Raw genomic sequence first — 10525 nt, forward strand, 5'->3', positions numbered from 1 at the left:
TATTGTCCAGGAACTCAGACAACGCGGTTTTCAAATAGTATTCGTACCCACGTAGCTCCTCTTCTATAAGTTATCGATTATCCGTGACCTTGCTTTGATGTCCTTCTTGTTTGGCAAGGCTCTTCACCCTCTTCGTCTTCGTGCCCGTCTTAGCTCTTGGTACAACATTGAGCCTCATAGGACTCATTTTGCTCGCAGTTCCTTTAGTCTTCGGAACGCTCTCTTTGATTATCTCCGTAGCGCTCTTCGATTGGAGAGACAAGATAAAGTCTTTTATCGCCCAGGAGTTACGGCTAACTTTATTCACCGCTTGGGCCAGTGGCAGGAGGCGTTCGGCCTCAGTAGCCCCGGTCTGCTCGAGTATGAATCTACCTACGAGAGCTGCAAGCTGTAGATAGGGTTGGCTCGTTTTGTGGCGCATCTCTTCGAATTTGTTCTTTCTATTTCCCACTTTCCATTTTCTGATTATGTCATCGAGTCTTTTGGACAATTCATCCGGATCCAACTCCTCCCGAGCCAGATTCCGGCGGTACTTTTTGAAAGTCTTCCAAAGAGGGTGAAGTGTTTTAATGCCGGACCATTTTATCTCAGTTAGTTCGCCGGTCAAGTGTTTCATACACGTGTGAGCTTCAAGTCGCTTAATCTTGTGCAGCCTGCTTTTTCCAATTGAGTCCATAACCTGTAGAAACCGGAAGTTTTGCGATACTTGAAACTCTGTTTGTTCCCATGGTTGAACTCCTATTTGTTCCCATTGACCATTGATGCACGAACGAATCCAGAGTTTGATTAGCGATGCAAGGGCGTAGTATGCCTTCGCGTCCTCAATGCTGATTTTGGCGTATTCTCTCGCAATGTGCTTAGTAACGAGCGTGAAAAATGCCCGCAAGTTGATCTGATCTATCCCAACTTCAGCCTCGATCAGTTTCTTTACATCTTGATTCTCGGCAAAAGCTCTAAGCTTCAGCAACAGAGATTCCAGCGGTAATTAACTGGCCCTTCTCAAGGCCTGATCTCGTTCTTTTTTAAAGCTTGCCAACTCGTGGATCTCAGTCCAATCCTTTGCAACAAGCTCTTGAAAAGCTTGCGTGACATGGTTTTGCATTTTAATAAGAACCAGTACTTTCAGCTGAACCCATTTGTACTCCTCCGCCGCGTAGGTTCCTGGGTATATGTACCCACGAGCCAACTTGGCAAAAAGGAACTAGCTCCACGTAAAAGGTTTTACTGAGTCACACGATGTCACGTATCCCTAACCTAACATTGACCAAAGGATGTTTACGGAACCGCCAAGACTATCTAGTTAGAATGAAAAACACAGCGGATGAGACCGCCCCGAGCACGGTGCGCTAGCCGTCGGTCATCGCAGACTCAGCGCCAAATTAACAGGCGACAAAAAAGGGTACTAGTAAGCGACAACAAAAGAGTACTAGGAACCTATACCTGAGGAACTTAGTACTATAGTACCTTACTGTCTGATTCCAGGGCGCTTTTTAGCTAAATCCATGGGACCCACGCGCGCCACACATCTCCGACAGCATCCCTGCACACCGTGAAGTCTCGCTCGTTCTCTCTCTGGACATGTCATAATCAACGACAGGTCTGTGCACGTAGCAGGTCTATCTTATTCTAGCCCCATTTCCCGCGAATTTACTCAACACTCTTTACCCTAAATTTTCTTTCTACCCCCATATTTTTCACTCAATGTGATCCACCGATAAATCCAAAAAAACAGACAGCAGCCGGGTAGCCTCTAGTAGAACGATGCGCAACCAGTCACTAACCGACTTTGCGACCACGCTGGAACGCGGAAAGGATCCCGACCCGTCTTAATATACCTACAGCTTTACGCCGACCTGACATACAATGTCCTCATCTGCTGTAGCCCCGAATGCCGACACGCTATTTCACCATACGGAGCCCAGTGTCACGATCCAGCCTCCGGGGTCAACCGACTGGCAGGGCGCTAGCTTGCTGTTCTGGAAAGGTGGGTTGAGCCTTTGTAATATCACTAACTCCTGCTGTCGTTCTCTCTTTGGGCGTTGTCGTGCCTCTTCGAAGAGATATCAGTCTCGGCAATCGAGTGACCAGTTCAAGTGTGTGTGAAAATGATACTTAAATTGATCGCTGAAGTACAAAGGAGGTGACTATCTAGAGTAAGGGGAATCCTTTGACTATACATCTTTGTCCTTCATCGCTGAGGTTACGTGGTCACCCCCTCCTGTATGACGTTCATGCTTCTGGTGATGACCGTCAGTCTTGGCGTGGTGACGGTCATGTAGCCGTCACGACAGCGCGTATTGGTGTGAAGCTGGGCGTGGCTGACTATCGCCACGTGGCTATCGAGCTAGGTCGACACATTCGAGGACTAGGTATCCAGCAGCTCGAGGTTGATATGGGTGATGAGGCCAACTGTGACAACGCGCAGAACTTTGAGGACCGGCTTACTGGCGAAGCACGCAGGCAGAACAAGGTCGAGTACGTTTGGGGACTACAGGCCACGATCGCGCCCCATGTGGCCAGATTGGCTTGGCAGCCCTGCGAATGCCCCCTCAGGGGCGACAAAGACTGGAGTAATGTTGATGCTTCTCATTCCGCGAATACCTGGACGAGTGGAGGAGGACGAGCTTCTGGGCACCAATTCGAACATGTGAGGACCCCCGGGGCTCGGAGCCACCGCCCTGATGCATCCGAGCCAGCACTACTGGCGAGGCCGGGCAAGTGCTCCTGTGTCGGACTGTTGATATCGCTGGAGGAATGCTTCTTCGCAACTCTCAGCAGCCAATCTTATGTCCCCTTAGAAGACCACTTTCGATCTCTCCATAGAGCGTATGGTTGCAGTGCCTTCGGAGTCATGGATCGCCTTAGAAAGCCGGGTACAATACATAGTAGGTCACCAGCATTTGACGAGACCTTAGGCTGCGCTGCCAAGTGTGCTGCGACTGAAAATACAATGCCATGGAAAGAGGCGCACTGACCAAATCTCAAGCTGCCGCCTCAAAGTGATGCACGCGATGGATATGGTTGAAAGATAGAACACGCTGGATCATGTCTGTAATTGGGCTATCGTGACCGCCCAACACACGACGTGAGGACCCCGGCAGAGTGGGGCTTTCCAAAAGGAAGAGGTCGTCCTTGAGTACGCCTTCGTGCACCTACCTATTAAAAAGGGCCTTCACGGCATCCTCCTCCCATCATAATATACGATAGCTTTGGGTTTTCTAAACTCATTGGTGTTCTTTGAATTCCATAGAAATCCACTACTGGACTCTCTATTCGAGCGACATCTAGCTGGTGTCCTGAACGGAGGTGGGCGGGAGACTGAGAAAGCGGGCCCACCGTGATCAGCGAGACGTTGCCTGCAAACGATGGCCAAGCATCTGGTCTGCGAGCGTGTGGAGAATGGCTCGCTCCATATGCAAGGGTGGTCTGGGTTCTACGAGGCACCGGCTCAAGGGTGGCCAGCTACGGGCGGTCAAATCAGCAGCGGCAGCAGCAGCAGAAGGCTTCCAAAGGCACGTGGACCCATACGAGGCAGAGCCCCCGGTGGGCGGCAGTCCAACTATCACGGAGCTGCAGGTCTACTCCGGATTCTGCTGTATAGCGTGCTGATTCGTGACAAGAAGGCGGGAAGAGATTCAGAAGCACCGGGCGAGAGAGGCGGTCAGCCATGATCCCGGCCAAAAGGACTGTTCGGCAGGCATAGGCCACACGTATTGGAAAGAAGTGCGACTACAGTCGTTCTCGTCGGCAATGCACCGCACGCGGTACTGGGTCGTAGGAACGCCGGCAGCGGGGCAAGCTACCACGCATGCAAGGGCGGAGCCGGGGCCGGATGGCGGCGGTGGAGGTCAAGACTGTGAGGCCAAGATGGCGGCAAAAGTGGTGACCGAATATGCGGAGTGGGGCCGGACATGGCCGAGCTCCAGCGCGTAGCTGGTCTGCATGCCAGCTCTGTCCAGGATCCAGAAGGGCCTGGTAATGATCATCGGGGGATCTCGCGTTGTCACGAATTAGGCCTCTGCGTATCGCATTACAGGTCCAGAGGGATTGGCGCGTAAGTATAATACTCGCGCGTAATCTTCTGCATTTGGGGGTGCCTTAATGGAGAATCTGACTTTAGGTCGCTGTGGTGGTGCCCAGCATGGCGGGGGAACACACAAAGCAGAGGCGGCTGGGCTTGGCTGACACGATTCACCCCCGCCACCAGGATTTCGGAGGGGGTGGTGTTGTGCTGGCTGGTGCCCGTAACGAGAAGGACAGTGGCCAGCCCATTCTGACGAGCTGCAGCTTGTCGAGTTGCTAGATGGTGCTGCCTGCCCACCTACCCAAGCACGAGCTGATTCCACGCGCCACGCCGGCCACCGGCCCACGCCCTTGTCCACTAGAGTAGCCGCTGCACGCGAGCGTCACCGCCGCGCGCCGCTCCGTGTCAATCTTCGCGCCTGTCAAATCGCGAAAACGCCTGCGCTCTCGTCGCTCCCTCAGAATCAGCTCGAATTTGCTCCTGTTCAAAGCCGTGCGCGTGTCCGCGTCTGCGCGTCAGTCAGCACCTCGGGCCGCATCAACCGCCCAACCAAGCCCACACACCTTTACAAGCTTTTCCTCGCCTGCGCCGCGCATAGCAGCCGATATCCATCCTCTTTGCTTGCTGCAAGTCTCATATCATCGTGGGCAGTATCCCTCCTTCTTGCCGCTGGATAGAGACAGGGTCCCCTGCCGCGTGCGCCACGCCAGCGTAGCTCTCTAGCTGCGGATCCTGTAGTAGCTCCTGCTGCGCCATCCGCACAGCACTTGCCACCCCCCCTCCGAGGCTGCGCGCAACTCCAACGCGGCGCTTTGTTGCAGACGCTCCGCTGCTGCCTGGGCCTACTTGCTCTATTTTCCTTTCCAAGAGATTGCGCTGAGCTTTAACCGTCTGTTCCTCGGCTACTGCTCAGCCGTCCACGCGGCCCAGACACGTCGCTTGAATCCCACGCGCGAATATCGGCATAGCAAACTGGTAACGCTGCTGCCAAAAGCACGCCAATCTTCAAGGTTCGAAGAACATACGATTCTGCAGCAATGGCCACCGCTCGCAAGCGGCCTCGGCCGGAGGAGTCCACCGAGAATGTGGCCGAGTGCCCTTTCACCGTCATCCATCCGGATCCCGATGAGAAGGAGATGAAGACAAAGCGCCGCCGTGGCGGTTCAGAGGATCGGCCCGCGCCTCCGCCAAAAATTCACCTCCAGGTCTCGCCATTCTCTCCGATCGGCAAGTTCAACGCCAAGGATAACACCATGGACCGCCACTACCAGATCGCTCCGTTTGCCAAGTGGATGAATATGACCAGATATAACAGCTTCGTTTGTACGCAGGCCCACACCACCACTCTTTTGTCCCAATCTGTCTTGCGATGTTTTTTGCTCCGTCCTCTGACATTGCGTGCCTTGATACTGACATCCTGGTGTATAGTGAATGGTGTCAAGTACCACAGTGAAGGCTTCGTCTTCGTGGCCAACGACAACACTATTGAGCGCCAGAAAAACCTCGGCGAGTCCCGTCAACCTAGACAGAAGTCGGATGACGACTGGGTCGCAAGGATTCTCGAAATCCGCGCTGCGGACGAGCATCACGTGTATGCGCGCGTCTACTGGATGTACTGGCCTGACGAGCTGCCGGCAGGCACGACAGAAGGAAAGCGGGTCATCAAGGGTAGACAGCCTTACCACGGCAACAACGAGCTCATCGCTTCCAATCACAGTAAGGAATTTTGCGCGCCCAAACTGGTGTGTATCGCGTGGATAGCTGACATTCGTCGTCTTTGCAGTGGATGTCATCAACGTCGTCAGTGTCACGGCAAGCGCTACCGTTCATCAGTGGGACGAGACAAATGAAGATGAAGTACAGCCGGCTCTGTACTGGCGCCAAGCCTTTGACGTGCGAACCATGGACCTCTCGATATGCCATCCACATTCGCACAGGACTCTGGAAATTGCCTGCTATTGAGACGCTGCTGACTCATGTATTGATATCAGTCTGTTGGAAGGTATTGCCGCTGCAACCGTCCCGAAAACCCCGACAAGAAGCTCATTCGCTGTACCAACGAGAAGTGCCGCAAGTGGCTGCACGACAAGTACCTGGTCCACGAGGCTCTCCTCCGCACTTTCGCACGCCTCGGAACCAACAAACCTCACAAGCCGGCGCCCGTCAAGGACGAGCGAGATAATGAGACTGGCCGCCAGCCTCTGTCACCCAGCAAGTCAGGAGCAGCACCAACGGCGGAGCCTTCTATTGATGTGAAGCCCGAGGAGCAAAACACCGTCAAGATGGCTGATGTCAACAACGTGCTTCCCATTATCACGGCAGAGCGCACGGGACAGGCGCCCGAACCAAAAAAGAGAGGCCGCGGCCGCCATTCAGATGCCCCGGAGGCAAAACCATTCGAGGGTTATTTCTCTGCCATCATTAGAAGTGACGTCAGTCCGCTAGTTGTCGAGATTACTGATCTGCGGGAAGAAGTGACCGGTGGTCTCAAGGAGTGGACGGAGCGTCTTGACTGCCTTGTCTGTGGTCAGCCAATCCACTAAACCAGGAAACTCTAGCATCTGTTGGCAGAGTTTTGCTGCAGGCATAGACGACAAGGACGATAAAGGTCTGTGGACCAGCCGATCGGTAGACGAGATCTCGCGGGCTCGCCCAGGTTTCGAGGCAAGAAGGAAGCCGACCGGACCTAGGTTACTTAGAGACCCTTCGCAGCATGCGTAGATAATGTCCTCAGACCTACCTACTGTCTTATTCCACCCCGTAATCGAGTCAACTTCCAGGGGTCCACACGCATGCAGTGTCGACCGTGCACACCGCGACGTCCCTCTCATTTTGGTAAGGCTTTGTTCACCATTTGCGGGCCGCAGTTCATCGATCTTGACCCATACAATCGCCAAATGTATTGCAATGACAACGTGAAGCTCCTTCAGTACGGCGGATTTGGATGTGGCGTGCTTCTCGATGACGGGCCCATGGTGATTGGTGTTGATAAGGAGATCTCGGCTGCCGAGTACGTCGCGGGATGATACCGCACTCAGCGAAACAAGATGGAAACGAGCCGGGAGGTGCCTTGCTTCCATTTCGGGGTACAAGAGCGCCAGCAAGCCGACAGCAGCACAAGCAATGCGGGTTGAGTGGGTACTCAGGGTCAGCCTGCTGGAAGCGGCGGATATCAGGAAGGCAAAACTCAATTACTACACCAAAGCCGTGCACCGACTAAGACCGATGTAAGTATCGTGACTCCAGATTCCTGCTACGATCCCGACTGCTACAGCGAGGCATCCATCTATCACCACATGCAGGTCCTTCATCTCATCCACACTCTCTGCCACGGATCCTTTACAGTCTCTCCTGCCCTCCTTAACTCCCCTCCAGCCCAGTTCGCTTTTGGTCTTCCAAGCGCAAGTGCTTACGGACCTCGTGGTGTCGGAGATTCTTTGTGTCTTTCTTGACTTTCTCGAAAGTTCGAACATAAGCAGACTGGAGATACTCTTCAATCTGTCCATACGTCTTGTATAGACTCTCGACCAGTTTTTGTCCAACCATCCCTCAATCACGTCACGATCTACGTTAGGCAAGGTTTTCATAGTTCAATAGACAAGGCAATACTTACGTGGTTTCAAAGTCCATTCATTAGCATCGTTATGCAAATTCATAAGTTCCACATCGTCCAAACCTCGGTCAAACAACTCCCAAATGTCGAGAGTGTCTGTGTGCTACTTTCTCTTGAACGTCGTGCCGCGTGAAAGGTTCCTTTGTGCTAACGTCACATATCAGGGCTTGCCCTGTTGACTCATCTAGAAGGCCGTGCCCTCCGCGCCACTATTATGACGACCTTATCCGCGCATTCGCCTTTTGCGACGTCTAACAGAGATAGACGGAGCACAGCCACACAGCTATCGCGCATCTTCTGGAGCGGCAAATCGCCCTTCGCAAATACATAAGCAGGCTCTACCAAAAGAGGACGGCTTTGATCTGGAGGCTTATTTGTCCTGTTGCGTCAAAATTCCAATCAAGTTGACCTGCTGTCACTTTCGCCATAATATTACGAAATCTACAAGTGCAGAGCATACACGCAGAAATGTAGTCCGAAAAGCGGAAACGGGTCTCAGGGTAATGACCTATGTGCCTCCATCTTGAACCCGTGGTCCGTGATTTCAATATTATACATCAGTGGTAGACGAACAATAATTAATGCATGCTCTTCACTTCTCGGCATGCCAGGGGACAAGAGTCAGGCGCCAAGGCAAGGCCCCCGAGATTCGGATCTTCGCTCACACTCTGCTCACTATCGACCAGCTGTGCATGGTCAACGCTGATCGCGGTGCGGACTCGCGACAGATAAGCTGGCTTTGCTTAGTTTCGTCTCATTTTCGAACTGTCGCTCAGCCACTCATCTATCAAACACTCCAGTTCACGCAGACTGATCCTCTCTGCGATGGATACCAGTTCAGCTCTAGCCAGGAATTTACCTACCTGCGCCGCCGCCCGGATGAAATCCAGATTGTCCGTCACTTGGTGCTGAAGGGAACACCCTTACCTGTAGCGCGCCTCCTCGAAGCCTTCGAGGACCCGGCGATCCAGTCACAGATTCAGCAGACCTACTCGACCAGCTTCTGTACCTTTCTCGACAGCCTGATCGTCGAAGCGAGAGAAGTCACAACAACCTGGCCCCATAGTGTCGATGTTTCCAGATATCGAGGGCACTATGTACTCTCCTATGACCTCCTCGCCATCTGGTCACTCACCCTAGCAGACCAGGTCGAGTTTGCATCGTTGCGCGTCGTTGCAGATAGCCACGGTTCACTCCTTGCACGGTTCTTCTCCTTCTGTGGACGTGCTCTCGGCACGGCCGATCGAGGCCTGCAGGCACGACTACCTTCTCCCCTCTCGCGTCTCCATACGCTTGAGCTTACTCCTATGGAGAACGATATTGGGACCGTGAGCAATGCTGCAGTCTCGGCATTTCTTTCGTTCCAAGGCCTCGTGAGCTGCTACACGTCGTATCTCAGCTGGGGCAGAGGAAGCTCGGCACCATCTAACCCAGGGGCACCATCCCGACCCTGGCCGATTGCGCCTCATATCCAGCGCCTCGAGCTCAGATCGGCTGCTTTCCCGGGCACGCCGCGAAACCCTAAGAGCAGTAGTCTAGTGATCCGCGATCTCGTCCTGAGGGAACTCGGCTCTGACCTGAGGAGCCTTGTCGTAGACGTGGATCCTGGGGATGCGGATGCGTACGACGAGTATCCCCGCGCTAGGATCGACTTCGGTCCGCTCGGCGAGGCGATCAGGACATACGGGACCGGACTACGCCGCTTCGAGCTCCAGCTATACAAGACAGCGGCCGGCCAGTTTGAGGAACGAGACAGCGGGGTGCTAGGTAACCTACGGGCGGCAAACATCAAACTCGAGTGGCTCAGTGCACCCATGTCGAGGCTGACATACTTTGAGCGCCCTAAGGACGGCGTCGGGGCTTACCCCGGAGATCACGACAAAGCATACATCCCACCAGACTTCGCGGATCTAGGGGACTACCTACCCCCCAGCCTGCGATACTTTTGGACGAGTATCCCTAACCCTCGCTTCTATAACCCAGTACCTCAACATGATCTGAGCCACGACCTAGGTTCATTGCTCGCCAGTGCCGAGGCTAAGCTGCCACAACTTGAGTGGGTGCTCGTCCACGCGCCGTACCCCAACTACCAGCTACGCCAGGGTTACAGGACTTATCAGTACTGGGCAGAGGAGACGATGGGCCCCTTCCACTACCTATATCGTCGACGGCAGGGCCCAGGGTGTCGGTGTCGTAACACGCTAGGGCCTAAGCAGCACCCACCAGAGTGGAAGCAAGCTATCAAGGATGAGATCGCGATGAGCTTCGAATAGCACAACCAACCTGTCATGTAGGACAGGCTCGGACTCAAGTCACGTTTTGGTGAAGATACTTCCAGCGAGGCATCAAGCACTCCTTGATATATAGTATAAAGCCGCCTAGAGAAGCCTTCTTTCCTACTGGTGTCCTGGCCGCAGTAGACCCGTCAGTCTATCACACTTAAGAATATTATATAGGACTACGCGAGCTGTCGTTAGCAAGAGCGGTTAGTGAATCAGGTCTTCGAAGTAGGGATTTACCCACCCCGTGCGCGGAGGCGTCCTGCCCATCATTCCGGGCGGTAGTGCGCTCCAGTACCGGGGGCGGAGCTATAGTCAAGGGTCGTGCGCGGGGCCCCCCTGTGCTGACCTGCGACGCGCTACCTGCGAGGTGAAATTCAGGTACGTGGAGAAGAGGCGAGGTTCAGGTAAGTTTGTAGGGTCCGTGATTTTGATACTTGGCGGAAGCATCTATACTAAGCCGTTAATGAGGCGAAGCCGTCTTTAAGCTTTCGGCGACAGTTTAGACTTCGAAGCTATTATGTGCTATCTATCGGATATTCTCTGCTCCATGACAGGTCTTGGTCCGGATAATCACCTTGGCGGACTTCTCCAAGGTAATTATCCGGA

At 53.7% G+C, this 10525-nt stretch overlaps 3 protein-coding genes across 3 annotated transcripts; all 3 read left to right on the forward strand.

The window, feature by feature from the left end:
* Positions 1-1863: 1863 nt before the first annotated feature.
* On the forward strand, positions 1864-2974 carry B0I36DRAFT_399769 (uncharacterized protein; the record flags this gene model as incomplete). The annotated part of the gene is made up of 2 exons (XM_046161652.1): positions 1864-1984; positions 2280-2974. 2 exons carry the CDS (start codon positions 1864-1866, stop codon positions 2972-2974), a joined length of 816 nt encoding a protein of 271 aa, XP_046004994.1.
* A 2087-nt stretch (positions 2975-5061) lies between these two features.
* Positions 5062-6567, forward strand: B0I36DRAFT_256411 (uncharacterized protein; the record flags this gene model as incomplete). Its single annotated transcript, XM_046150938.1, has 4 exons — positions 5062-5347; positions 5453-5740; positions 5808-5917; positions 6016-6567. 4 exons carry the CDS (start codon positions 5062-5064, stop codon positions 6565-6567), a joined length of 1236 nt encoding a protein of 411 aa, XP_046004995.1.
* Positions 6568-8147: 1580 nt separating this feature from the next.
* Positions 8148-9910, forward strand: B0I36DRAFT_340239 (uncharacterized protein; the record flags this gene model as incomplete). The annotated part of the gene is given in 7 exon segments (XM_046155932.1): positions 8148-8171; positions 8249-8404; positions 8414-8472; positions 8485-8542; positions 8552-9027; positions 9037-9267; positions 9283-9910. Coding segments are annotated over 7 exon segments (1632 nt in total).
* Positions 9911-10525: the final 615 nt, after the last annotated feature.

Source organism: Microdochium trichocladiopsis (genome assembly GCF_020744255.1).
Source record: "Microdochium trichocladiopsis strain MPI-CAGE-CH-0230 chromosome Unknown B0I36scaffold_14, whole genome shotgun sequence".
NCBI lineage: Eukaryota > Fungi > Ascomycota > Sordariomycetes > Xylariales > Microdochiaceae > Microdochium > Microdochium trichocladiopsis.